At 43.6% G+C, this 25,824-nt stretch overlaps 2 protein-coding genes across 6 annotated transcripts; one reads left to right on the top strand and one right to left on the bottom strand.

Annotated features, from left to right (window-relative positions):
• Positions 1–1,519: 1,519 nt before the first annotated feature.
• Positions 1,520–6,995, top strand: ZNF784 (zinc finger protein 784). Of its 4 annotated transcripts, none has more exons than XM_020798918.3 (3): positions 1,548–1,686; positions 1,965–2,057; positions 3,946–6,995. In XM_020798918.3, the coding sequence occupies exon 3, from the start codon at positions 3,974–3,976 to the stop codon at positions 6,023–6,025; it is 2,052 nt and encodes a 683-aa protein (XP_020654577.3). In that variant the 5' UTR covers positions 1,548–1,686; positions 1,965–2,057; positions 3,946–3,973; the 3' UTR covers positions 6,026–6,995. The 4 variants fall into 4 exon arrangements, with proteins under 4 accessions (XP_020654576.3, XP_072832892.2, XP_020654577.3 ...); XM_072976790.2 differs by lacking the exon at positions 1,548–1,686 and adding an exon at positions 1,717–1,848; XM_020798917.3 differs by lacking the exon at positions 1,965–2,057 and having other exon boundaries at positions 1,520–1,686.
• A 2,823-nt stretch (positions 6,996–9,818) lies between these two features.
• ZNF865 (zinc finger protein 865) lies at positions 9,819–25,472 on the bottom strand. 2 transcript variants are annotated; one of them, XM_020798913.3, is made up of 3 exons: positions 25,338–25,472; positions 20,908–21,055; positions 9,819–17,540 (listed from the first exon to the last, which is right to left on the bottom strand). In XM_020798913.3, the coding sequence occupies exons 2-3, from the start codon at positions 20,921–20,923 to the stop codon at positions 14,572–14,574; spliced, it is 2,985 nt and encodes a 994-aa protein (XP_020654572.2). In that variant the 5' UTR covers positions 20,924–21,055; positions 25,338–25,472; the 3' UTR covers positions 9,819–14,571. The 2 variants fall into 2 exon arrangements, with proteins under 2 accessions (XP_020654572.2, XP_072832889.1); XM_072976788.2 differs by lacking the exon at positions 20,908–21,055 and having other exon boundaries at positions 25,338–25,468.
• Positions 25,473–25,824: the final 352 nt, after the last annotated feature.

The following is a 25,824-nucleotide window of genomic DNA, read 5'->3' on the forward strand; positions in this document are numbered from 1 at the left end:
TACAGGCCGTAGCCGCTGCTCGGAAGGCAGTTCCAAGATGAGAGACAGATTCTTGCAGATGAGATTCAAGGATAGACAACTTGTTACCCTCCAGATACTTTAGACCAGTGGTCCCCAACCTTGGGCCTCCAGGTGTTCTTGGACTTCAACTCCCAGAAATCCTGGTCATCAGTGGTGGTGGTGAAGGCTTCTGGGAGCTGTAGTCCAAGAACATCTGGAGGCCCAAGGTTGGGGACCACTGCTTTAGACTACTGCATAGCCAACCATCAAAGATCATGAAGTAAAAAACAAATGAACAAAAAACCCAAACATTTGGAGGACCTGAGGTTACATACCCTTTTTAAAAAGGTATATGAACTTTCTAGAGAGAAACCCCTCTGGTGGAAAGCATAGCAGCCAATGGTGGATGGAGCAAGGGATGATAAACAGAATTGAGGCATAATGAAAATATCATGTGACCAGAAGATGAAATCTATGTAGTATAACTGTTGTCTCTGTTTTGTTGACATGGTAAATTGGTGGCTGCAGTCCTCTGGCCATCGGAATAAGCCGTTGAGCAGAGTGGCATTTATTTCTGAACACAACAGCGCTACATTTCCCAGTTTCAACATTGATATTCATTCTGTGACACAAACAGATAATTATTGGAATACTATTAACTGAACAAAAGTCAAACAAATATTGGGCATGAAACCTTCCACAAGAAAAAGAATGTAAGAAACAGGCTTACATATTTATTTAAAAAGGAAAGTGAATAGGGCTGGGAGGTGTTGCTGCTTGTTTCCCTAACATTCACCAGTAGATCTACCACTAGATTTTGGTGCTCTCTAAATTTGTGCGCAGGAGCAAAATCCCTGACCTAGTATCCCTGCCTGGTATCTTCTGTTGCAGTACAGTATCTCCTTTGAGAGTATATATTATCACGGTCATTAGTTTACAATATTTTTTTACTCGAGTTGTAAATTTACGTGCTTATTATGAAAGCCACATAATACACAGAAGAAACGATGCCTCCTTGGCTAGAGTGATTCCCACACATACACACTTTATAGGTTGTTTCTCGTTTTTTGCAAGCTATATTCCCAAACTATCTGGAATTTACAGTCATTTAAACTATCTTTAGTTGCAGGCAGCATGAGGTTGAACTTTTCGGTGCCATTAAAAGCTGAAAGTGGCATCTTTAATTGGAGGACTACGCAACATGGTTTGTGAGATACAGATCTTTGCTCACTGTTTTTGTTTGTTTTTGTTACCAAGCAGCACTTTCGGTGTCATCAAGTGTTGTAAATTACCGTCCTAATTTGTCGTGATTTGTTTGTTCTTCCTGTAACTTATATCTGAAGGAAACCGATGACTTAACAGAATTAACATCTCTGCAAGGTGATCTGTGTCGTATTGTAATTCCCCCAACTTCATACGTAGCTGTGTCTTTAAAATCGAAGTTTCCTTTTTGACGGCAGTAAAAAAAAAGGAACCAGTCTCCTAGTTGCCTTTAATTTCCTTTTCGGTAGCAGTTAAAGGGGAAGTGTCCATTAGGGAAGAGAATGGGCAGAAAGAAGAGGAGGAGGAGGAGGAGGGGGAGGGGAGAGTTCTCCAATTGCTCCTTCCCTGTTTGAAGGAAGCCGAAAGTTGAAAAAGGACCGGTGGGGCAGTGAAATTTTCTTGATGTCAAACTGGATGGAACAGGTACAGTTGAGGATCGATTCTGGAGGACGAAAATGGACCGTGGGGTTGAGGTCTGGATGCAATCCTCCCATGCTCCGGCGATGAGTCTGGACTTGCATCCCAAGTAAGGGACAAAGAAAGCGAAGTGAACCAGGAGTCGCGGGGCAGACTTGCGGGAGGAAGGTCAGATATATGAATCAGCTCCCCGCCGTGCATTTGATCCCTCCAGCCCTGTTGCAGTGCCCGCTCAGCATCGGGCTATTGTTCTCTCTGTGTCTCTCTCTCTGGTTCCACTAAAGAGCAAGACTTCAAGGAATGGCCAACGGATGTGATATATTCGAGGGGCCCGGAGAAGAACAAGAGGAAAACGGACTGGCTCCACGTGGCTGATGGTAGCCGGGACGACTGGGTTCTTTCTAGAAGCGGTTGGGGGCGGGGGTGCTAATGAGTTTGGGATACCCAGATCTGGTGCTAATGAGGTTGGGATACCCAGATCTGGAAGCTGCCTCTGCTGGGTGGCGAGACTTAAAAGCCTGCAAGGGAACGAAGAGCTAGGAGGGTGCTTGGGTTTCCTGGAGTGGGAGAAGTTGACCTGAGCTACAACATGGGTTTCGGGGGGGATCCGCTCAAAGGAGCGCGGAGCCCTGTAAATTAAGAGCTGGGTTTGGGGGAGAGTTTAAGGTGCATGGATTAAGAATAGATTTGCTAGGCCAGCCTGAAATGGCATCTCCTCCAGTGGATTTTTTTTTTGTCCTTACGAACAGGGACTGGTAAAGATGACGGTTTACCACCTTGTTGGAACACAGTAAGCAGTGGTGTAGCAGAGCCAGGACTTATAGGGTTAAAACACAGGGACCTCTGTACTTAGCTTAAAATGCCACAATATTTGAGAGAGAAATGGATTTATCCAGGATCAGTATATTGCTGCAAGCTATCTGTTGTAAGGTGAAGTAATTGAAGAAGGTTTGGTTTTGAGTGGTCAATTAAGAACCATTAGGTTTACAAAAGACCTGTTCATTTGTTGATGTGGACTGAGCCAGTTGCCGGCATTTTTGTACTTTCCCTTCGAGGAGGTGGCTATATAGGGACTGTTATTATGAGTACACGCACATCCACATTTGTCACTGACAATGAGGTCTGGTAGTTCTGCAGACCAGGACTGGAAGAGTTATTGGGAAAGGAACTCCATGTATATGTATAGAAGAAACAGAAATACTGTATATTACTGGGTTTGGGAGGGTAGGGATGGGAAGAGTTTTGCTGGAGAGCAGAGAAGGTGCCACTGAATAATGCAGAACCGCTGAGCCTTGTAGCTGGGAGAGGACTAGGTAGGTTCTCTGTGATGGTCAGACATCCACTGGGGATATGTAGAAGGGGTATCTACTGTACATGTCTGGGTGCAAAGTAAGGCCCATGATATGAATATCACGCAGGACTGATGTTTTAAACCTAGCCTACCTGATGGATGTGATAAATTACTATTTAAAATACAGTACTGTAGATAGGTAACGTGTGGCTCTGCAGATATTATTGGACTGCTTGTCCCCATTAGTCCTTGTCAGTCTGCAGTGATGAGGGATAATGGGAACTGCACCCCACTCTAGCCTCCTAGAGTGGTCATCTGACCAGATAGGTGGGGTAAAATACAATCAATTAATCAATAATAAATATTCTTGGATGGTCACAAATTACTCATCCCTTTATGAAAGGCATTTATGCCCTCATATAACATGAAACATTTTAAAAAGTTCTCTTACAGCTCCATCTTAGCATTAAAATAGCTCTATGTAAGCACTGCAGAAAGCTTTTTAAAAACCATTTTTTTACCATCATGTAAACTTTAAGTAGTGCACACCCACCCACAAATCATTATTGAGGGCATCGCATAGATTTTCTTGCTCATGTCTATCTCTTCTAACAACAACCCCCTTCATTTCTCAGAGGTTTTAACTGATGTTCTTGCTTTTGGGTTATTCTTCACTGGTGATCTTAATTTTCTTAGATTGATTATTGTTAGGTGCCTGGAGCATCTTCAGGCAGAAAGGCTGGGCATATATTTATTTAAATGAATATAAATAGTGTACAGAGGGGAAATTATTTGAAATTCACACTTCACTGTTTTAATCAGAGTATATGCTAGATCTCTCCTTCTATCAGCCTCCCAAGAGTAAGAAGTAAGGACCCCAAGATTCTTTCTTCCCCTGTAACTTAAGCACTGGCTACTGGGTTTTATGCCACTTTACCTACTCCCAACTGTTTACCCTGTTCTGGTTTCTACAGGGGAAGATGCTGTGAGCTGGAGCTGCCGATGGATGTCCAATTGGTTACGGTGAAGGAAGAGTCAGGGCCGGTCACACCTGCTGTCTGCCACCTGTGCCAGGAGGACCTGCCACTCATTGATGGTCCCCAAGGACAGGTTCCACAATGCCAGAGGTGCAAAAGCTTCCCTTTAGAGTCTCAGAGTTGGTTGCCTGGCAACCCAGATATCCTGGTCCATCTCTCTGAGAGGCCCTACTGCTGTTCTTTCTGTCCCAAACGCTTTAAGAGGGCCTCAGACCGGCGTGACCATGAGCGAGTGCATACAGGTGAAAGACCATACGGTTGTGGCATCTGTGGCAAGCGGTTTACTCAGAGTTCAGTGCTATCTGGCCACATGCGTATTCACACTGGGGAGCGTCCCTTCCACTGTGGAGTCTGTCTGAAGTCTTTCAACAACGGCTCAAACTTCCGCAAGCACCAACGCATCCATGGCCATCCACTTGGTTGCAATGACAAGGGAAATCATGGGAAAGACACTGACTTTCTTCCTGGGAAAAAACAAAATCAAGTGGCAGAGGGACAAAATGGCTGCCATCTACATGGCAACATTTTCTGTAGGCAAAATGGCCGCCCAGTTGCCAAAGAACCGAAGCCCAGTGAGAACCAAAGAAGTCAAGACTCTAAAAGGAGGCCGAATAGTCCTTGTGGGGATAGAATACACCAAGATGGTAGCTGCAGTAATGGCTTAAGACATCATTGTGATAATGCAGAACATTTTAAAAGAATGGACCTAAAGTGGAATCATGCTAATTGCTGTGATGACCTTCATGTGAGGCAAAGTAGTCATGGAAGTATCAATGTTAAGGATCTGAAGCAGGCAGTAAATTGTGAAGGACATGTTGGTAGCCTGGGAAAAAATGACTCCTTTTTTGGCCCAGAGATTTTTGGAAATGGTCACTGCTTTCGACGAGTGAAGTATGTGAGTGGTGAATATTACACTAAAGTCCGGAGGCAAAATAGGGTAGGGGAAAGCCACACTGAGGGAGAAGTGAAGCAACCTGTTGAAAGTCAGGATAGAAAGTTACAACTGGATGATAACAACTATGGGAAAGGTCATTTGCTAGTTGGTGGCAATGGGACCTCTATTCACAAACAGAGTCAGGAGGGTAGAGTCAAGGGCTATTTAGTAAGGAGGCCTAATGGAGGTTTATTCAAAGGGTTGAAGCAAAACAGCAAGGAAAGTGTTGGTTCCCATCTGAGGCAGAATGATAGAGAAGGAAGCCCTTTCAGCGGACTGAATCCAGGCACCTTAGAAGTGAGACAAAATGGCAGTCTCAGAGATGCTGCCAATGGCCTGAGACAGAATGGCACCACTTACTTGGGAGAGGTGAGGCAAGATAGCAGCACCAGCAAGGAGAAGGAGGTGGAGTTTCAAGCAAGCGTTCCAGAGAAGATGAACAATTTCCAGCCAAAAATGTCTTCCTTGACTTGCCCAGAAGGAAGTACTGTTTTAGCTTGGAAACGGCCCAGTATGGGTATAATGAAAGAAAAGGTTGAATTGGAAGGATGTTCTCCCTTAGACTTGCCTACCAATGTATCTCTCTGGGAACTGGAGACCCCTGAGCCATATTCCTTGCCTTACAATATTTCTATGTCCCCTAGACACCACTCCTTGCAGGACCAGTTTGGAAGTATCTCTCAAGACTGGGAAGAAGTGAACCCAACACCATGCTTTCCTTTCCATGAACCTGAGCCCTGCGATCAGCATTCCCCCTCAGCGGCTGATTCTAAGCCCTTCCTGTGCTTTGCATGCCCCAAGCAGTTTCGTCGTGCCACAGATCTGAAGGAGCATTTGCGGGTGCACACAGGAGAAAGGCCCTTTGGCTGTGGGGTATGTGGAAAGCGGTTCACTCAGAGCTCAGCCTTAACCACTCACCGGAGACTGCACACTGGGGAAAAGCCCTTTGAATGTGCTGTGTGCTGCCGACGTTTCAATAATTCTTCCAACTTTGCCAAGCATCGCCGGCTTCATGGGCAAGAGGGTGTAAGACGTGGTGGTAAAGTAGCAGAGAAAGAACAATGGTGTGTCAAACCACATTAATTTTTTCCCCCTAGGAAGAATTCCTTCTTTGTGAGATGAAAAACTGTAAATATGGGCTAAGCTCAGGATACTATTCCACTACTGATTGCTGAATTCAGTGTCTTGGCCTTGTTTAGAAAACAGCATGTTTCTATACTCTGTGTGGTCTGGTGTTTCATGAGGAAGCCTCAGATTCATGTGCTCCTTTCTTGTCCAGCTTTTCCTGGTTCTTGTCAAAGACTGAAAACCATACTTGGAGACCATACAGAATCACTGTTTCAGCTTCCAGTTTGTGGGTAGACTATGGTTTGTACTATTTGTTGTTTGCCAAGAACCAAGGAAGTATGGGAGAAATGTGGAGCTTGCAGGAAGAGAAGGAAGTAGGAAAGTCTGAGATGCATTTGTGTAACACGAGTTCATGATGTGCAGGATGTTTGAATTGAGCCATAACCTTTGCAGAGAGAATGCTGTTGTTGTTTGCTTTGGATTGCTTGTTAACCAAGTAAGTTCTTTTTCAGCTTGGTATTACATCTGAACGAAGCCAACAAGGAGAGACCTGCAAACATATGGCTAGATACCCGGTAGATACCTAGTAGGGTTACTACTAAAAAAGGGCACAACATGAAGTTGAGCAGAATGTTGAGGTCAAAATCCTGTTGGGAAAAGCTATGTGCATACAGGTGGCTGTACAAGTGGTTTACTCCATTTAGTAGTCTGTTGTGTGACCAGCTGCACATTGGATATGAAATCAGTCATGGAAAGGACAGCCTGTCAAAGGAAAAGAAACTTCTCACAGTTTTTGCACAGTTTTTCCCAACAGGCTTCTGGCTCTAGTGGTCAGTCTTAAATAGATGTTTAGAAAATTGTGCTCTTAGATAACAAGACTTGGCTTTGTTCACACAGAATTGGTTCTTTTTAACAGACTATGCATAGGTGTCTACACCCTATCCACCACTAACAGAATAAAAATATCATAAGCAAGTTACCAACACATCTGTCTAATGTGTATAATTTCCCAGTTGTTAGACATTAGGTAGTTTTCGCTTCAGTACTGCACTTGCTTACCTTAGTATGAATTACTTGGTTAGATCTGTATAGGATCGTGTTCTACTCTGTACTATTGCCACAGAGCTGGATCTTTTTAACAGTATATGCATAGTATAACTTGTTGCAGCCACTCTCCACAGGTTTTAACTGTCCCCAACCCTCCCCTGCTGTAAAATTTTTATTTTTTCTTTGAAATCCATTTTGCAGAATTGAATACTTATGTTCTGTCAAGTTAATTCCAACTTATAGTTTTCTGGGTAGAAAGTACTCAGAACTGGTTTACCAGACCCTCCTTTGGTTGGCATTTTGGGACCCTGCAGCTTGCACAAGGCCACACAGGTGGCACCCACAGACTCTCCAGGTGTTCTTATCAAGGCCTCTCCGATGGGACACAGAGGTGATTTGAGCATCTGGTCCCCAGATGGTCTAACCCACTGAGTTATACATTAGTCTCGTTTAGTGGAGGCTGTAGTAAAGAAAAAAAATATTCTGGACAAAATCTCAGTGTTTTTGATAAACTTCCCCGCAGATTCTAGTGAAGTTTGTTATAAGCCTAAGGAGGAAATTTTGTAGAAATCATATTACATGAACCACATAAACTCTCTAAAGCTAATTTGTTTTACTAATGTATTTCCATTAAACAGCCTAAGTATCCCACTGACATCTACTTTTCATCCTGTTTATAAATTTTGGCACAAGACAGGTGTAAATGATAACAAGTAGATTTGAGCCGGATGCTTAAGTTGTTTAGTCGAAATATAAAAATACCCTTATGTAACTTCTAGGTTTTGGTTTCTTAGATTTAAACATTTTCTTATTGGCATTTCTCTTTGTATATTTTTTAAAATATAAACTGTTCAAGAGCTGTATGGTTTTCTCCAGAAGGGGATTTTCTTGAACATTTTCATATACAGCATAAATGGATATTGCTAGGGAATCTGGGTTTTCAGAACACTGCTTCACACCTCTGGCTTCATTCTGCATTTTCATCCTCCCCCCCCCCAAGTACCTTGTTATTTAGATGCATGGTCTATTGGCAAAGGAAGATCAACAGGTAGATACTTTTAAAATGGATCATCACATAAATTTCTGTTCTGCATGGGAACAAGCTATGCAAGGGAACTATATAATGAGAATTTATATTAATCCCATCCTCCAGGGATGGAGTTTGAGTAAAGAACCAAGAACCAAACACAATGGCTGTGTTCTATGTATTGCCACCCTCCTCCAGTTGCCCAGAGTACACCAAAAAGAACAAAGGAAAAGTTAGCTCAGCAGTGGAGCATAGGCTTAATCAGCACAAAGTCTTGAGTTTTACCAAAGGCATCTCCAGTTACATAGATGCATGGGAGTTACTGCCAGTCACAGCAGGGCATTGGACTAAATCTGTAGCAATCAAAATGTGGCTCTGCAAATGTTGTTGGACTACAGCTCTCATCATCTCTAGCCAATGGGGAAGAATACATAGAGTTGCAGTTCAACGACAGGAGGGCTGCTGTTTGGCCATCCCTGAGCCAAATGGCCAAGTACTCCAGCCTGGCGTAAGTCCATGTTCACTATGACATCATGAAATGGGGTGGACTTCTCAAAAAAAACCTTCCTCTTCTCTGGTTGAAAAAACATTGTTCCAGTATTCACTGATTGGCTGGTCTTGGATTACGTATGTTCCCTTCCCCTTAATTTCTGAGAAGAACCAAACAACAAAGTATTTGTCTTGCCATGTAGATTCTTTTCTCTGTGTTGTCTTAAAATTTCATGAGCAACAGTTGGAAATTACAGTCTGAAATTGTAACTGTGTGTTTTGAGTACTGTATCTGCAAAATTTTGCTTGTGCTGGTTCCATGAGGTTATTCCCATTCCAGTTCCAACCACTTGGATTACACCTTCACTCTGGTGTGCTTCAGATTATTGCTTCTAGGCTTGCCTCCCAACATTTTCCTCCTTTTCTGCTAATTAAATTCCACCGTATCTCTCCCAGATTGTCCATCTCTTAATATCTAATATGGCAGATAGTTAAGCCAGGAACCTAGTGTTCTAGGTACTCAAGGTGGCTCTCTATGTAGAGCTCTGACTGACTCAGGGAAAGAGGGGACAGCTATGGAAGAGCAATAAAAGCTCTCCCCTCAGTAAAAGACACTGTTCACAATACTGGCCCTGCAGATTCACCTTGATTTCCTTCCAGGCTTGGGTATAGAGAAACTTTTTGCTTCAGTTCTTCTGATAAGCACACACACATCAACTAACCAACCATTCTCAGGCCCAACTTCAAGGTCTACTATAAAGTCACCTGGGTCCTAAAAATATCGTAAGTCCTGTTCAATTACTCTAAATACCTGGTCTCATAATGGAAAGCTCCCCTCATGCCAGGATAGGAATCAAGCTAGGGAGGGGGGAAGCTTGGTGAAAGGGAAGTATTGCTTCTTCTCAATAAAGTGTTGGCCTTCACTTGTATACCTCATTATAAGATTTTTAAAAATTGGGGGGAAAATGTAAGTTGGGTGCTGACTTCATTTTCTCCAGGATTTCTTTTCTTCATGGGAGGGGTGTAGATCCAAGGGCAGGCAATTTGCTTGTAAGCTTCCTGACAGAACACAATAAGCAAACCTATTCGCGTCCAATGTATGGCACATACATTGTCCAATCCTTTTTTTTAATATTTGTTTAATCTGTACATTGTCAATCAGACACTTTTAAAACAACTGCTTAGTTTAAAACACAAAACACACTTCCCCTTCCCCCACCCAGACTAAGAAAAACACACGCTGTACAGTTCCCAAGGGGTACAATAAGGGAGGATGGGGCAGGTTATCAATCTGGACCCATTGGCTGCATGGAAAATGAAAGGGTCTCATACATATTTTAGTACATGTTAACATAAGGATTTGAATCTTGGCACCAAAAGAACTACATTTTCCATATTCTGTTGCCAATGGGAGAAAAGGGTAGTTAGAAAAGAAGTATTTATATATAAATGTACGTATTTATATATTTGTATTAATATAAAAAGTCTTTGCCTAACATGATTGCAATGGGTTGGGTCCTATCGGTGGTGTGACTCATCATTAAGAGTTTATACAATGGTCACTGGTCTGCGGATGTTTGAGTCCTATCTCAAAAATGTCTGTCTCCCAGTTTGAAAGTGTAGGGATGGGGGAAGAGAATAGGAAAACATCAATTACAGTTAGAACAACAGAATTCATGTTTCCCAATAACAGGAGAGCTGAAGAAGTTCTGAGAAGGTAGTTTCATGTCTTTTGGCCATCTTAAAAAGATGATTCTAGTACTAGGAAATGATGAAGTATCATCCCTCCCCCTGCTTCACAATTCCAGTACCCAACAGGCATTAGTCTTGGTGGAGATATGTAGCACATCCAGCATCTTAGTGGTCTGCACCTGATGGCTGAGAATCCATCCAAAATGAGAGGAGGCAGTGCAGTGGGAAAGATAGTTGTCAACTCATGGCTGTATACTCCAAACCAACATCATCTTCCAAAGAATTTCCACTGCCCAATCAGAATGAAAACTCAAGACTACCCATCTCTTCAATCTACTAGTTCCTCCCTCACATCCTTTCTACAGAAATCAAGCCAAGGAACCTCTTACGCTCAAATCCACACCACTTCCTTAACTCCTCCAGATAAATCAGAGCATGAGTTGCTGGCTTCTTTTCCAGCATCTCCCCCATAAAAGTGACATATTTCATAGGCGAATGATAATTTCTTACTACTGCTAGTAAAACCCAACCAAAAAAAGAGGACAAAAAGAATGGGCAAATGTCAACTGTCAAGATGAGCCCTTGGTAACAATTATGCTATGCCTGCTCTTTGACATTAAATAAGTGACTGAACAAGGCAGACATTTTTCACTCCCAGCTCCCTTACTTTATTTGTAATTGTGCACTACAGGGGTATGTGAGGCAGATCCCCTTCTGTCACTTTCCAAGTATTCCGACTGTAAATCCCGAAAAGCGACTAAATGGTGTTAGATAACTAACTTCTCTTAAGTGGAACCTATTTTTTAAAAAAGCACACCACAGAAGAAGAGTCAAGACTATATTGCTCATCTACTGGAATCAAACCACCAAGGTGAATTGATAAGGAAGGCCTGGCTGAATATATTAGTATCAATTTTGTGATTTAAGCAGGAATTTCAGTCATAACTAATCACACAATTTGTTTCCCACACTCTAGGCTTGGAAATTGTTCTCAAAGAGGTTCCTTTAAAAATTCCATATTTGACCAAAATAATAGGCATTTACATATTTTGGAACAAATTACCAGAATCCGGTCCATTTTACAATCGGCATAATGTTTTGTGTCAAACTGATGTGAAATAAGATGATAGCATGGATATTTCCTTTAATATACAAGCTGTGTGACTTGCTATGCAGGAAGAAACACCCAAGTGAATGTTTTAACTTGCAGCAATTAGCCACTGAAAAATTATGCTAATGAAGTTACGCCAGCATAAATGTACAACTAGATTCTGACAGTTTTCTCTTAGGTAATCTGAGAAAGCCTGGAAGTTTTTTTTTCTCCCCTCATATTCCATTGTCCCTTTGGGATGCTACAATTAAGCAATTCACATTTTCTACTAATTAGTAAGGTAGAACCCATTTGTCCTCCAGGTTAAAAAAATGGATCATATAAACAAATAAACCTTAAGTAGAGGAACAGGTTGGCGGTTTTGTGGCTCCCACACTTCTTATAACAGTATTTTTTAGAAGCAACACTCAACTAAATGTAAAAGCAGCTGGCACAACAAAGCAAGTAGTATAAAACAAGGTCTGGTATATTAATAAAGGCAAAGACCTAATTGTGAATTCAGCTCTACTTGTAAAATCAGGTAAGAAATATTCTATGTGGGGGAAAAAATCCTGTTCCCATATAAGGCAAGCAGAAGTATAACCACCACAAAAGGAAGAATCCACTGAATTTCAGCTACAGATCCAGGGCCTTTACAGGTAAAGTGGGAAAAGGAACATCTACTATCAGCCACTTTTGGAGGCAGGAAATAATCAGTAGTATTTTAGTCAGTTAGAGACATAAATCTAACTCAACCTGACAATTGTCCTCAAGTTGACCCAACTTTGCGGTGAGGCAAAGATTAGAAAATATAATTTGTAGCCGCCTTCCCATCTCATTATTCTTCATACTCTCCACCACATATCTAGCCACCTTATAAACCTCTGGACCACCAAGTGCAGGGATGTTGCCTTTAATGAACATCATTAGCTAGTGGGCCTGTTTCTATCAATCCTCCACCCACCAAACAAGCCTGCAACTTTTGCAATGTCCTCTTTTCTCTCTTCTTCCAAGCACTGGTCAAACACCTTGGAATAAAACTGTACCTTTGGGTTTTCATTGTTTTGGATTGATGCTCATCAAGCTAGGAACCATGGATGTGGAGCTAGGGGTGGTAGACCAAGAATGTCAAGACGGCATCTTTGGCTACTTGAAAAATAATTGAGATGCTAACCTTATCAAAAATGGAAAATTGACAATGTCTTCCCATCACAACCATCTCTAATATATAGATCATCCTGGACAACCAAGTTTTTTGCAGTAGAGAAGAGATGTCAAATCACCTGCATGGGGTCTACTGTCTACAAGGGAAAACACTTTCAGAATTCTTTGGTTGCATATACTAACCCAGTTCCCCCTCCACCTTGTTCAGATATGCTCTATAGCCTATGTAATTTGTTCCAGTGTGGAAAGGGCAGATAGGGAGCGTGGAGGAGGTGTGCGAGAAAGCTGGAAGGTTTGCAAGGACCTTTTTGATCATATCGTATCCTTCCCACATAGGGAGTTACAAGGACCCCAAAGAAAACTGAGGACAATGATGTTAACACAGGATATGCCATTCTCAGTCAAATTAGCTAGTACTTAATATGATCCTGGGGACATACAATGTCTTGCAAAGAGAGGTCTGTGGTTCAAACCAAGGAAAGCCAGTTCAATGTGCAGGGCAACCAATGCCAGTCACATACTGGCCCAGAAAGTCAAACCACCAGTCTTTTTTCCTCTTGCTTCCCACTGAGCCTTGACGTGAGGAAGAGAAGGCGGTAACACAAACAGTGGAACTGACCTGGGAATAGATAACAACCTAATCACAGGTCCCATTCCAGATCTGACCCATGCCTCCCTCACAACAAGCTGTTACTATTGGGGGTGCACCTACATGATGACAATGACATTTTGGATTAGAAAAAAAAAAAAATCTAGCATCCTAGATTACAGAAGAAGAGATATCATGGGCTAACCCAAGGTGTAGGCCGCAGAGGATAGCCAATGTGCTTCCATATTTCCTGCCTACTGTCTGAAGTCGAATTCAAATATTTGGAAACAAGATATGACCAGCCCCGAGGAGCTAAAACCACTTTAGGATGCCTATGAGTAAATGACATGTCCAAATGCTCTATTAGTATTATGTATGTAGAAATTTAAGAGGTCAGGATTAGAAACTGCTCTTGAAGTTAGGCTGGGAATTGCTTGTTTGTATGAGCAGAGTGAGGTCCCCCCCCCTTTATCTTCTTTTTCAAGTGAGGAAGCATTCACATTTCTCATTCTTCAACTGCATCATGAACCGGTACTGTCTGGGAGGCAGAAAGAAAGGTAAAGGTTTTATGGTACAGAAGCATCTATGCCATTACTGTAACCATATGCTGGATCACAGTTCAAGCAGGCTCTTCTAATTTACTATTCAGATCATGCGTGAAATTGTCTTCTATTAGTAGGCATGTCCCGCTAGGTTTTTAAAGATGAAAACTAGTCTATTTCCTTTATAAATGTGAATAAAACACACAAAATAATGTCTCCCCGGCTCCCAAAAGGAAGCAAGGCCCATAAGGCATAGATCAGGTGGCTGAGTATGCAGAAAAGTCTGGTGAACACTTCTAGAGAACTGTATCGTGTCCTTTCCTATCCTGTCCCCAAGTGTATGAACTGGTTCTATGTTCCATTCCAAATACTGAGTAGTACAGGAAACTCCATCTTTTCTTGCAATTAGGAGCCTAATTAGTTTCTGTTCCATTTCAATATGCTGGCTCTGAACAGAAACACTGCTATTCTACTAAGAACAATGAGTAACTTGGTTCCTACTGTTTGAAAAAAGCAAGAAACTTCCATCCCTGACACCACATTTATGTTTGGTAGTCCTTTGGCAACCATCTCTCCCACCACTTGAGACTAGGAAATCTAGGGAATGCCAGAACAATACCTATTGATTATGGGGAACAGAGATCCAGCAAGTTATTTGATAGCCACATCTTCTAACTTAAGCCTCTCCTGGCATTTCATCCCTGGTTGTTCACAGCTTGTCCCACCATGCACTTCTGATTTGATGATTCTTCCCAAATCCATTCCCCAAGGGTAGCATTTCACTGCCAACAAGCACATCTTGTCTACTATTTATGGAGCCTCCCCTGCCTTTATGGCTTGGAACAGCTTAGAACTAGCCTCATTTCCCCACGCTAGAGTCAAAAGAAGGGCCACCTGTATTCTCTGCTGCTAATCCCCACACTAGGGTTGTTCCTTGTGGGCTCCCATGGCAGCATAGCGCTCCATCTTGTGGATGTGGCGGTGCTTCTTCAGACCGTAGGTGTTGGAGAAGGCTTCTCCGCAGGTGCTGCACTTGAATGGTCTTCCACCTTGGTGGGCCTGGAGGTGTTTACTGAAATACTTGGGATCTTTGAAAAGCTTGAGGCAGGCTCCACATCTCAACTCGCGCTTAGCATCATGGGAACGTTGATGGCGAAGGATGGATGACAGGTAGAAGAAACTCTTAGAACAACGGTCACAGCGATAGACCTTCTCACCCAAGTGGACCCGCTGGTGCTCCAGAAGGTTGCTGCGATAGCGGAAAGTCTTGCCACAAGTCGGACAGCGCTGGGGCCGGGCAACAACGTGAAGACGCTGATGCTCAGCTAGGCTTGAGGACTGAGCAAAGCGCTTGTTGCAGAGGGCACATTTGTATGCACGCTCGCCAGTGTGCACAACTTTGTGTTGCCGCAAGTACCATGAACGCAGGAAACCACGCCCACAGACAGTACAACGGTATGGGCGCTCCTCTGTGTGACAGCGTTGGTGGCGCATGAGGAGAGCAGCCTCCCAGAAACGCTTGCCACAGACTGGACAGGAGAAATGGCGCTTCTGCAGGTGGGTGCGCCGATGCAACAGAAGGTCATAGGCCCCTGCAAAACTCTGTCCACAGACCGAACAGGCCAATGTGCGACGCACCAGGTGTACATACTTGTGGGTCACAAGCCCCAAGAAATGCTTGAAGGTTTGGCCACAGATGGAGCAGGAGAAGCGTTCCCCACTTGGCAAGGTAGGGTGGTGATCCTCAAAAGATGTCACGTTGTCACCACTGGCCAGCCCATTCTCCAATGGGGCTACTGCAGCTGCTGTTTCATCTGGAGGCATAAGCCGCTCAGGAGCAGCCTGGTGGACCAGTTTGTGCCACATGAGATTCTCAATGAAGCCAAAGCACTTACCACAGACATCACAAGGGTATGGCTTCTCAGCCACGTGGACCTCCTTGTGGCTCATGACATGAAAGAGGTCAGGAAAGCGCTCTCCACAGTCAGAACAGCCATACGTTAACCCCTCAGGAGGTGGGGGCAGAGAAGGCCCCATGGGGGTGAGAGAGGGCCCCATGGGTGGTAAAGAGCAAGGTAGTTGGAGCCGGTGGATCTGTTTGTGGCGAGTTAAGCTTTGCGGGTAACCAAAAACCTTCCCACATATCTCACATTTGTAGGGCCTTTCTCGAGTGTGCACTACATGGTGCTTGCTGAGATGGAAAGATTCACGGAAGCGCTTCCCACACACTGCACACTGGTGAGGCTTTTCACCAGTGTGGATACGTTCATGCCTCTTGAGCGTCTCCCGGCGTCCAAAGCCACGTCCACAGATCCCACAACAGAAATTTTTGCCTGTTGCTGTTCCCACCAGCAGTGGGTGGGCACCCAAGAGTCCATACGATGTTGGCTTAGTGTCTCCGTCTGAGCTGGTAGCCTGTGGGTCTTGTGGAAGGAGATAAGCCCCTGGGGGCAAATAGGACAAGGGATTGGTGCCATCCTTAGGCAACTGGGCTCCCTCGTGTTGCAGCTGCCGATGGCGCAACAGATTCTGGGGAGCCACATAGCCCTTACCACAGATGTCACACTTGTACTCAGGGCGAGGAGGTAAAGTTCCCGGAGGTGCATGGGTTGCCTGGTGTTTAAGCAGGTAGGAAGCATCCCGGAATTCTTTGCCACATACTCCACACTGCACTCGCAACAGATCTGAGTGTGTCCGGATGTGCCGTTTCAAACTCTCCCGTCGGTTGAAGCTCTTCTGGCAGACAGAGCATGAGAATGGCTTTTCACCAGTATGGATGATCTGGTGCTGATGGAGGTGGCTGGGCTTTTTGAATACCTTCCAGCAGAGGGAACAAGTGAAAGGGCCTTCAGCTTGAGCTATGGCAGCACTAAGAGCAGATGCTGTCGTCCCACCACCTGCTGGCGCTGGTACCACTTGGGGATTGCTGCTTTGGGTGGGAGGCTGGGATGCTCCCTCACCACCTGGAGCAGCAGCTGTGTTGGCAGCAGCAACAGCAGCAGCAGCTGCAGCTGCTGCTGCATTGGCAGCGGCCACATTGGCGGCGGCTGCATTGGCAGCAGCTGTGGCATCCTCAGTGTCTTTGTGGCAACGGCGATGCCGGATAAGACTGGAGATGTGGTTGTAGGTACGCCCACAAGTGGTGCATTCATATGGACGCTCACCTGTGTGAACCAACATGTGCTGCACAAGGTGGGATGACTGTTTGAAGGACTTCTGGCACACGCCACAGGGGAAGCGACGGTCAATGAAGTACTTCAGTCGCCGGAAGTAGTTCTTGTCATCCTTACCCACCTGACTGTCAGCAGCTACAGTGGATGCAGTCGGTGGTGGAGCCTGTCCACGTTTCAGGCTGCTGAAAAGATGCTGATGGCCAGAAAGATCCACTATGCCCCACTGAGGAGTGTTGTAGGCAGCAGCGGCGGCGGCAGCAGCAGCTGTGCTATCAAACAGAGGCTGCCCTGTTGCTGGTACCACTGCTGGAGTACTGTATGGAGGTTGCTGTTGTTGCTGCTGCTGTTGCGGTGGAGGCGGTGGTGGCGGTGCAGGGCCTCCTGGTTCTGCTTTCTTGACCTGGACATTGGCAGATGAAACAGATGCAGTAGAAGAGGAAGATGGTCCCTCGGCTTTGGGCTTGGATGTGCCTACAGCAGCAGGGACACGGTCAAAGTGGGCAGGGGGAGCAGCAGCCGGTGGCTGGGTATAGTCATACTGTGGTTGTGGGCAGGGGAGGGCAGCAACCGCTTTGGCATGCTCATGGTTGTAGGCCTCCATGGGTTCAAAGCGTTGGTGGTTCAGGAACTCCAAGAAATCAAAGGGGTAGCTCTGGAAATGCACACCCTCATCGCTTGCTGCATTGGCTTCCATCTCCGCCCGGGAGGGGGCACTGCCTAGAGAAAGGGGAGAAATGGGATAGGAATGTATACACCACACATGTCAAGGACAATAGTACTTTCCAGTAGAGTTGGCACCTGTCTTTTTTTAAAAATACTTCCAGCAAACAAACACTGAACATGTAGGAAAAGAACTTTGCTATTTGAAAAAAAAAGATACCAATCATTGCCATTCTCTTAAGTGTCTATTCCCAGAAACAAGTCTTAATTGTATGCAACACTGAGACAAGAATCAGCTTACCAAATGGCCACCACCACACCCATCTATTTGTGTACACACAATTCAACAGTATCCATAAACTGGGAGATAATATTAATTTAAAGGAACAAATGAACTAAAAACATGGCAAACAAACTTAAGATAATTTGGTTGGAAAAAATATTCCCCCTCTCCCCACAAGGTCATAGGAAGTAGCTTTATGCTAGATCAGCCCAGTATGTTCTACTCAGAGATGCATCATCTCTCTAATTCTAAAAATAAAAGGAAAGCTGTGCTGGGATCAGATCAAAAGCCTATCTAGGCAGCATTCTGTTTCCAAGATGACCAATTAATATCTTTGAAAAGAGGCATGAAAGACATGAGTGCAACACCGTCTTGCTCATACTTCCCAGCATATTAAAATGCACAGTCATTGTGGCTAGCTGACTACCTTATCTTTCATTAATTTATCTGACCCCTACTTACAACTGACTGGGTTGGTAGCTATCACAATGTCTTCTCCTACAGATGCTAGTATTTCTGCAGTGCTAGGGAGGAGTCATAGACATTCTATACTGTTCGATAACTAATACATCTCCATCACATTCCGTGAAGATTTGTGCCATTCAAAGAGCACAGGTTAAAAACACACATTATGAATCACATATCTTATGAACAATTTTGACACCAGGCTGATTTCAGGGAGTTCACAAGCCCATGCAAGACACTTTACACAGTTGCTCTGGATCTTGCCATTTGTTCCTATAAAATAACAGATATTATAAGGCAGCACTCCTTGTAAAACATTACTGTTCAGGAATATAGGTTAATGTAGACTGAAAAGGCCAAAAGCCAATAGGCTGCTGGACATAAATAAATACAGAATTCTTCACTTCAACTCCCTGCTCTCCCACAAAACTTGCAATGGTGGAGCCACAGCTCTCCGGTAATCTAAGTTACATTATAGGATGAGAGCAGAACTTGAAAGGAAGGCATTACGTCCCACAGTAACAATGTAGAACTGATCAGGAAAAGGCTGTATGGTCGTGGAAACAAAACAAATACAGGAACAGGTGATACCTTTAATCGACAAATAAGGATATACTGTAAAACAAAAAACGAACAGCGAACTTTTGATGATAAATCATCTTCTTCAATCAAGGCTGTGCATCAAGTTCTTGTGGGCAGTTCCAACTAATATGCTGCTAATAATGTCCCAAATTCACTTGGCTGATGATGTTGAAGCCAGGTTCGCTTCTTAGCTGGAAAGAGCTGCAACATGCATGTTGTTTTCAAGCTTCTCCTCAGCTAGCAGTTTGAAATGTGTGGCCCATCTCTTAAAACAGAGGACAGTCACAGGCAATCTTGGGGGGGGGGGCTCCTTCCCCCTTTTTGAAACAAAAAGGCATAGAAGGGGGAGTGGGAGCTGCACTGGAAACAAAGATGGAACAATGCCCAACTGGAGATATATAAAACAAACACCAGTGCAGTACCTGAAGAAGAATTCTGGGAGGGACATCTTGATAGAAGATGATTTATCATCAAAAGTTCGCTGTTTTTTGTTTTATATTTTTATTGGTTCATTAAAAGTATCACTTGTTCCTGTAAACTAGAAGTGAGTTATTTTGGAACCTGAAATGACAATAGCTGTAATTCATTACTTTTTTCAATGTAATAATAGCACATTTCTATTACTCATTGCTTCTCGGGGCAGTAGGGCAAGGAGGGGTGTTCTATACAAAGGCATTTTGTTATGCTTGTTCAAATACAACGAAACATACCCATCCTGCATTCCATGTGCCTAGTATCATTTAAAAGGGGTTCCCTTGACTGGCAGCACAGTATCAGCATGCTTAGGTTCTGTGGCTTAGGCAGGCATTTTACTAGAGAGTATGTGCCCTGTGCCAGCTAAAGTCTATTTGATTTCTCATTTAAAAGGCCAAGATGGAATTCACTGTTGGGATATGTGGAATCAACAAAGCCTACAAAATATTTCATACTGCCCTCTAGAATCTATGTCTGCCAGACTGTAACCTAGTAGTACATTAGCAGGATTGATAAGCAAGGCTGTCCGATTTCAGATTTTCAAAGTATCTGTTATATAAGAGGTGAAATTCCTCTGAATATGGATAATTTTTAATTCTTGATGGTTATCTGGTTGAATATACCAGGAAAGTACCAGATGGAGGACAGAGTCCTATGGCAGTTCAGTTTGTCTACTAAACTATCACTCACAAGAATGCCTGTCTACAGAATTTCCTCCAACTTGGCATTTGACGTGGCAGGCTTCAAATCTCATCCCATCTCCAGGACTGCGGGTGTGGAGTGCTGTAATTCTAGGCATTTCAGAAGTGCCAAGGAAAGCTTTGCCTTTTAATGTAAGTATTTTTTTTAAAAAAAAAGAATTTTAAGCAACAAACATAATTGGCCACATGATGGAACCAGTGAGCATTTCATGTATGTTCCTAAAGCTGCCCCAGGAACAAGGAAGGGAAATACAGTATGTTACTTTCTCAGACATGTTAACAGTATACTGTAATGACCTCTTGCTAAGTCAGTGTAGTGGGTAAAGAAGTGAGTAACTGTTTAAAAAGTAAAATTCTGAACTCTTGTTGAGAGTCAGTAATTGTGTAGTAGAGTGTTGGGCTAAGTCCCAGGAGATGTGGGTTCAAATCCCCGCTTGGCCATTGAAATTATATGGTAAATCATGCCTTCAACATCTCACATACCTCACCATAAATCAGAAGCAACCTGATGGCACACAACAGTAACATCTTATACAGTATCTATAATAGGAGACAGACCCATGCATTCCATTCAAAACTTGCTGGAACAAAAGGCAAAATTCTTGTGTGTGGATGAGAAGCCCATCTTGAGGAAGTGGGTTTCTCATCTCTGCTGGTTCTGTTATTTCCTGGTTGTCCTAATCTTAGCAAGAACTGTGTATACTTTACGAAAATCACAATGTGCAATCGCCAATATTCTTTACTCAGAAATTCTAAATGCTGCAAGTTGTATCAATTATGTAAATCACTCCAGGTGTATATATTTTAATTTGCCTAATGGCATTTTGTTTTGTTTAATCATTGGAAAAAACAAGGGCAGAATCCTGAAGCTCCCATAGTTACTTAACTTCTTGACAGAAGCCCCCCTTTGACCACTTACATATCTTCACTTTCATAAACTGTGGCCCAGTTCCTAAGGTGAATGCAGTCTATTAAAGCTTAGGTCAAATTATTAGCCTTCAAGGTTCCACAAGACTTTTTTTCCTTGTTTCTGTGTTCAGAAGAGATATATCTCCACATCTCAGACACTGAAATGAAACAAAAGAAGGTGTCTTATCTCCCAGTATACTTTCTGTGCAGCTTACAGATAGCAGAGGGTTATTGGTAGAAGGGAAGTATTGGTTTAACTAAAACTCTGGTTTAGCTAGGCAACTGTTCACTGTTCATACTAAGGAGGCATACCTTCCAAACAATTTCAAGGTTAACAAAGCACAGAAATATTATAAGTGTCCCTTGTCTCCTCCCAAAAGCTTCCCTCCACCATTTCTTCAAATGCATGGAACACAGTAATCAAGCCACAGACTTACATACACATTGGTTGTGGTCATGGGAGTGAAATACAATGAAACAAGATGACAACTGTATAACGAACAGTTATACAAATAAACTTTTTAAAGGCATGGTTATATGTTCTTCTTTCTTTATTAAATGAAAGGCAGGATGCACTGAGACATTCACAGTGGTTCTGCTGCTATGGAGTATTGCTTCAGAAACACCTACACCTCCTACCAGTAGTACTGGCATCTTAATCAGTACCAACAATATGCAAATAGGAATATTTTTCAGAAGGCATATTGCCCGTGACAGTTTGGCTTCCACTCATGGTAATGTGAAGGGTAATAATAAAAACTGACAAAGCAAGGGTTTTTTTGGGGTGGGGGTGGGAACTCCAGCTCCCAGAATCTCCCATAAGGAGCAAAACTACTTAAACTAGAAACGAGGGACTGTTGGCTGTTCCACTGTTGTTGGACAATTACAACCAGCATGGCTGAGCACTGGGTTGATGAGAGATGTAGTCCAACAGCAGCCAGAGGACTGGGTACCCCAATTGTACTTTGTTTCTATTTAGTGAGATGAACATTTCCCCTCACTTATATTCCCGCTGCTTTTCTTCAAAGCATACACAGATGATGGCATGATTCCACAGGAGATGACTGACTGGATCCAGATCTCTTTAACTTCAGCAAGGCTGCTGCATCATGAATTTAGATCACAGCATCTTTATATTTCCTGACAAGACTTTTGTGAGAGGCAATTATAGAAAAATTTCATCAAAAGTGTGTTTAACTGCATGGAACATTGTGTTTTACCCAAGTGTGGCCATCACATGCCTGGCATATAAAAAAGCCAAAGGCAAATCCACCAAGATACAGCTTGCTGCATAGCTGGGACTATCTAGAGAGCAGACTGATGGAGATGTAGATTACCATTTCATCAAGTGGTACCTTACAACAGTATCGATGTGCATTGGAAGGGGTGCCCTGATGCTCTGCAACATCTACCCACAACCAAAAAGCATTTTAGCAATTCCTCCATATTTCTGATTCAGCAAAGATGTGTCATACAATTCTTCTCATCATGTAGGTGGACACTACAAATGTACCCATGCTCACTGTAATTAAGACAGTATTTGTTAAGCTGTCATCAGCTGTGCTCCTTTCTGCTAATGCTGAAGTCACAGTGGGAGACAGAGAAGCAGGCAGTCTCTCAGTGTTTGTGTTTTACATGCATACATGCAAGTAGATGTCATAGCCTGCACTAGAATGATCAAACGTATCACTCTATGTACATACTGTGGGATGCAGTTTAACTATAGACTTCTAGTATATATTCACATGATAATCATATGTGAAAATTTGCATGTATCACTGACACTAAAGTTCTTTCCACATAGGGAAAAACTAATTTTTGATGGAACCTGGGAGCCTCTATTAGAAAGTATAATCTTATGCAGAAAGGAAGAGTGTGTGGCCTGGTGAAGACTGAAGATCAAAATATTCTTCATGGTCTTTCATCTCCTTTGTGGAAGTCAATTTTAAAACTTATTCTGCATTAATTCTGAGTTTGTGGGGACTACAGCTATTTACTTTAATCTTTTAAGCATTAGTGATACATATATACAATTTCCAAACCATTATCCTGCCTACCCAATCCCTATTTCACACAAAACTAAGACAAAACGCTGTACTATAAAATATGTTATCAGCAGGTACTTCCACCCAAGCCCACAGAGTGGCCAAGCCACCCTAGATTTAACTGGCTCCAAGATTTTCAGGGAAGGGTGAAACTACTGCAGCACAGAATAATGGAAGCCAGGTTCTCTGAAAAGGATGGACTCTTCTACTATAGATACTTTTACTTAATGTGCACAACGTGCCAGGAGCTGCACTGGGAACAAAGACGGGCCAATGCCTAACTGGAGCTATATAAAATTAATGCCAGTGAAGTACTTGAAGAAGAATTAACATCTACATTAGATGGGCCTGATGATGACATAAGGTCAGGAATGGCAGAATAGGAGAGCAAAGGCATCAATCAGGTGGTCATGATAGCACTCATGAGTATAAAACAGGATAGCGTAAGAGGCCTTAATTAGTATGAGAAGTAGAGGGATTATGTTGATAGTTAGGATACAATATTAGAATACGGAACCAATGAGAACATTTTTGAAGAAGGGAAAAGTCAGAACTAGGGCTCATCCAGGTGGAGAAAACAGTTGGTTGTATTAATTCACATGAAAGGAATCTGTTTTTTTCCCCCCAACTCACTGCTTTCCTCTGAAAGTTGGCAGCCCAGTGACATGCTTCACTGTTCATTTCTCTATCTGAAAAAAACAAGGGATTTCTCTCTTCCTCATGGGCAGACTACTCTAACTAACTCTACACAAACAGGGTACTTTAATGGCAAAAGATATCCCGCCTGCCTTTTGTTTCTGCAACATGCATTTTCCAATTCGGAATCTATTAGCCAATTCTCTACCTAGAGGGCAATTTGGAGATGCGCAATTCAGACAGCACTGTTGTGTTGCAAGGACAGAGACACCTCAGAATTTTGCAGGGGACAAGGAAGGATGATGAAAAATGATTTGGTTAGAGGTATTCTTCTTTGAAAACTACACCCTGCATGAAAAAAATATATATCAGGAAGACTATTGCAGCTAGCATGTAGAAGATGTTCACCGAAGACTCAGTAATAAAACAAAAGATAGAACAATATTTCCAATAGTCAAGACTACAGCACTTTGATCAATTTTGTTTCTGCTCCCCTTGCAAGTAAAATAATTGAAGAAGCCAAAATACAATGCATGCACAATAACACTTCCTTAAATCCTTTTGGACACAAGATGTTGCACTATTGGATCAAAAATCAAACAATGTCTTGTCTGTAAGTATTTTAATAAAAATTTAACATCAAAGGGTCAGGAAGTGGTGCGGTCAGGAAATATGGATGTTCTACATACAGAAAAATTATATATACAGGACCTCCTGAAAGATGAGCCAAACACATGAGGCCTTTCCCAATCAATGATCAGGACAGTAGGGAGATGCAGGCTAAAAACAAAAGGCAGTAGATAGCAAGAGTGCCTTATGGGGCTGTTGAGAAGGAAAGACTACTACCATCTGTTAGTGCAGGCAGAACCACATCTGACAGGGAAGATGGATGTTCAGTGGAATGTGATTGAAAATACTTTGCGATAACATCTCAAGCATTTCATGAAGATATGGAAAAGGAAAGCTCATAGATCAGTGGTACAGCTTATGCTTTGAATAGAAAAAAAATCCAGGTTCACAGACTCGCAATCCTTAGCTGGACTCAAAAAGCCTAGGGCCAATGGTCCAATGCAGCCTAAATGTATTGGACCATTGGCCTGGAAATTAACAAAGCACAGTGAAAGAAAACCTGTAAGAGGGTGGGGACAGGAGTTGGAACAGGGATTTGCAAAAGATGGCAGGGCCTCAAGTTAAAAAAAAACCAGAGCAGCTTAGCTTTATGTCTTGGTATGTTTAGGATATTATATAGACTAGGCTATGGAATTAAACTGTGTATCTAAGAGGTCCAAGAGCAGTCTACAACAGTGAAATGGTGTGGCAGAGACAGTAGTTACTCCGCTACCAAGAGGCAGAGGATACACAGGCTAACGGTTTTGGTCAAGAGCGATGCGTGCCTAAAATATAAGGTTAAAATGAAGATAAATCAATACACGGGGGTGATAATACAAGCTTAGGGGAGGATATAAAGGTGAAATAGCGGACGGTAGTAATCGAGGGAAATGACACGATTCAGGCTTCTGGTTTGGGCCAGATGTTAGGATATGAACGGAGAGAAGAGGGAGGGAAAGAAGTCGTGCATCATAACTGGCGAGATAAGGCGATGGGCGATAGGAAAAAGCAGGGGCGGCTATTCGAGAGGAGGGACGGAAGTTAGCAAACAAGTGGGGGGTGAGGGTGGAGGGGGGCTCAGCCTCGCAATGAGGCACTTGGGGGGGGGGCAATCGAGGGGGGGCACTGCTGGTTCCAGGGGAGCACTCACCGGTGTGTGGCGCTGCCCCAGCCTCCTCCGCGCCCCAGGCAGGGGCTGGTCCTTGCACAGCAGGATGGGTTTCTGGGGGGGGAGCCCCCAGCACTTCTTTTACCCCCCCGGGTACACGGAGGGCGGTTTCTGGTCCCTCTCGGGTGGGTTTGTGGGGGGGGGCACCGCCAGGCTACAACTCTCACAGGCCCGGCCGGAACCGGAAACCTCCCTCCCCAACCAAAAGCTCCGTTCCCTTTCCTGCCCTCTCCTCTCCTCCCCTCCTTTCCTACCCACAAGCCACCGCGAAATCGCTTCGCCGCCCGCATCCCCTCTTTGCAACGTCGCTTCCCAGAACCCTTCGCGCGGTCAACTTGCCCTCCCCCGCTTCCCCCCTCCCTCTACCCATAAGTCCTTGCGGGAGCTGGTTGATCTTCTCTTCCCCCCCTCCCTCTACCCATAAGTCCTTGCGGGAGCTGGTTGATCTTCTCTTCTCGCGCCTGCTCGG

This window comes from Pogona vitticeps, chromosome 6, assembly GCF_051106095.1.
Source record: "Pogona vitticeps strain Pit_001003342236 chromosome 6, PviZW2.1, whole genome shotgun sequence".
NCBI classification, from domain to species: domain Eukaryota; kingdom Metazoa; phylum Chordata; class Lepidosauria; order Squamata; family Agamidae; genus Pogona; species Pogona vitticeps.

Bases quoted from the DNA above. Each gene is read 5' to 3' on its own strand.
- ZNF784 (XM_020798917.3), top strand. From the start codon at position 3,974: ATGGATGTCCAATTGGTTACGGTGAAGGAAGAGTCAGGGCCGGTCACA.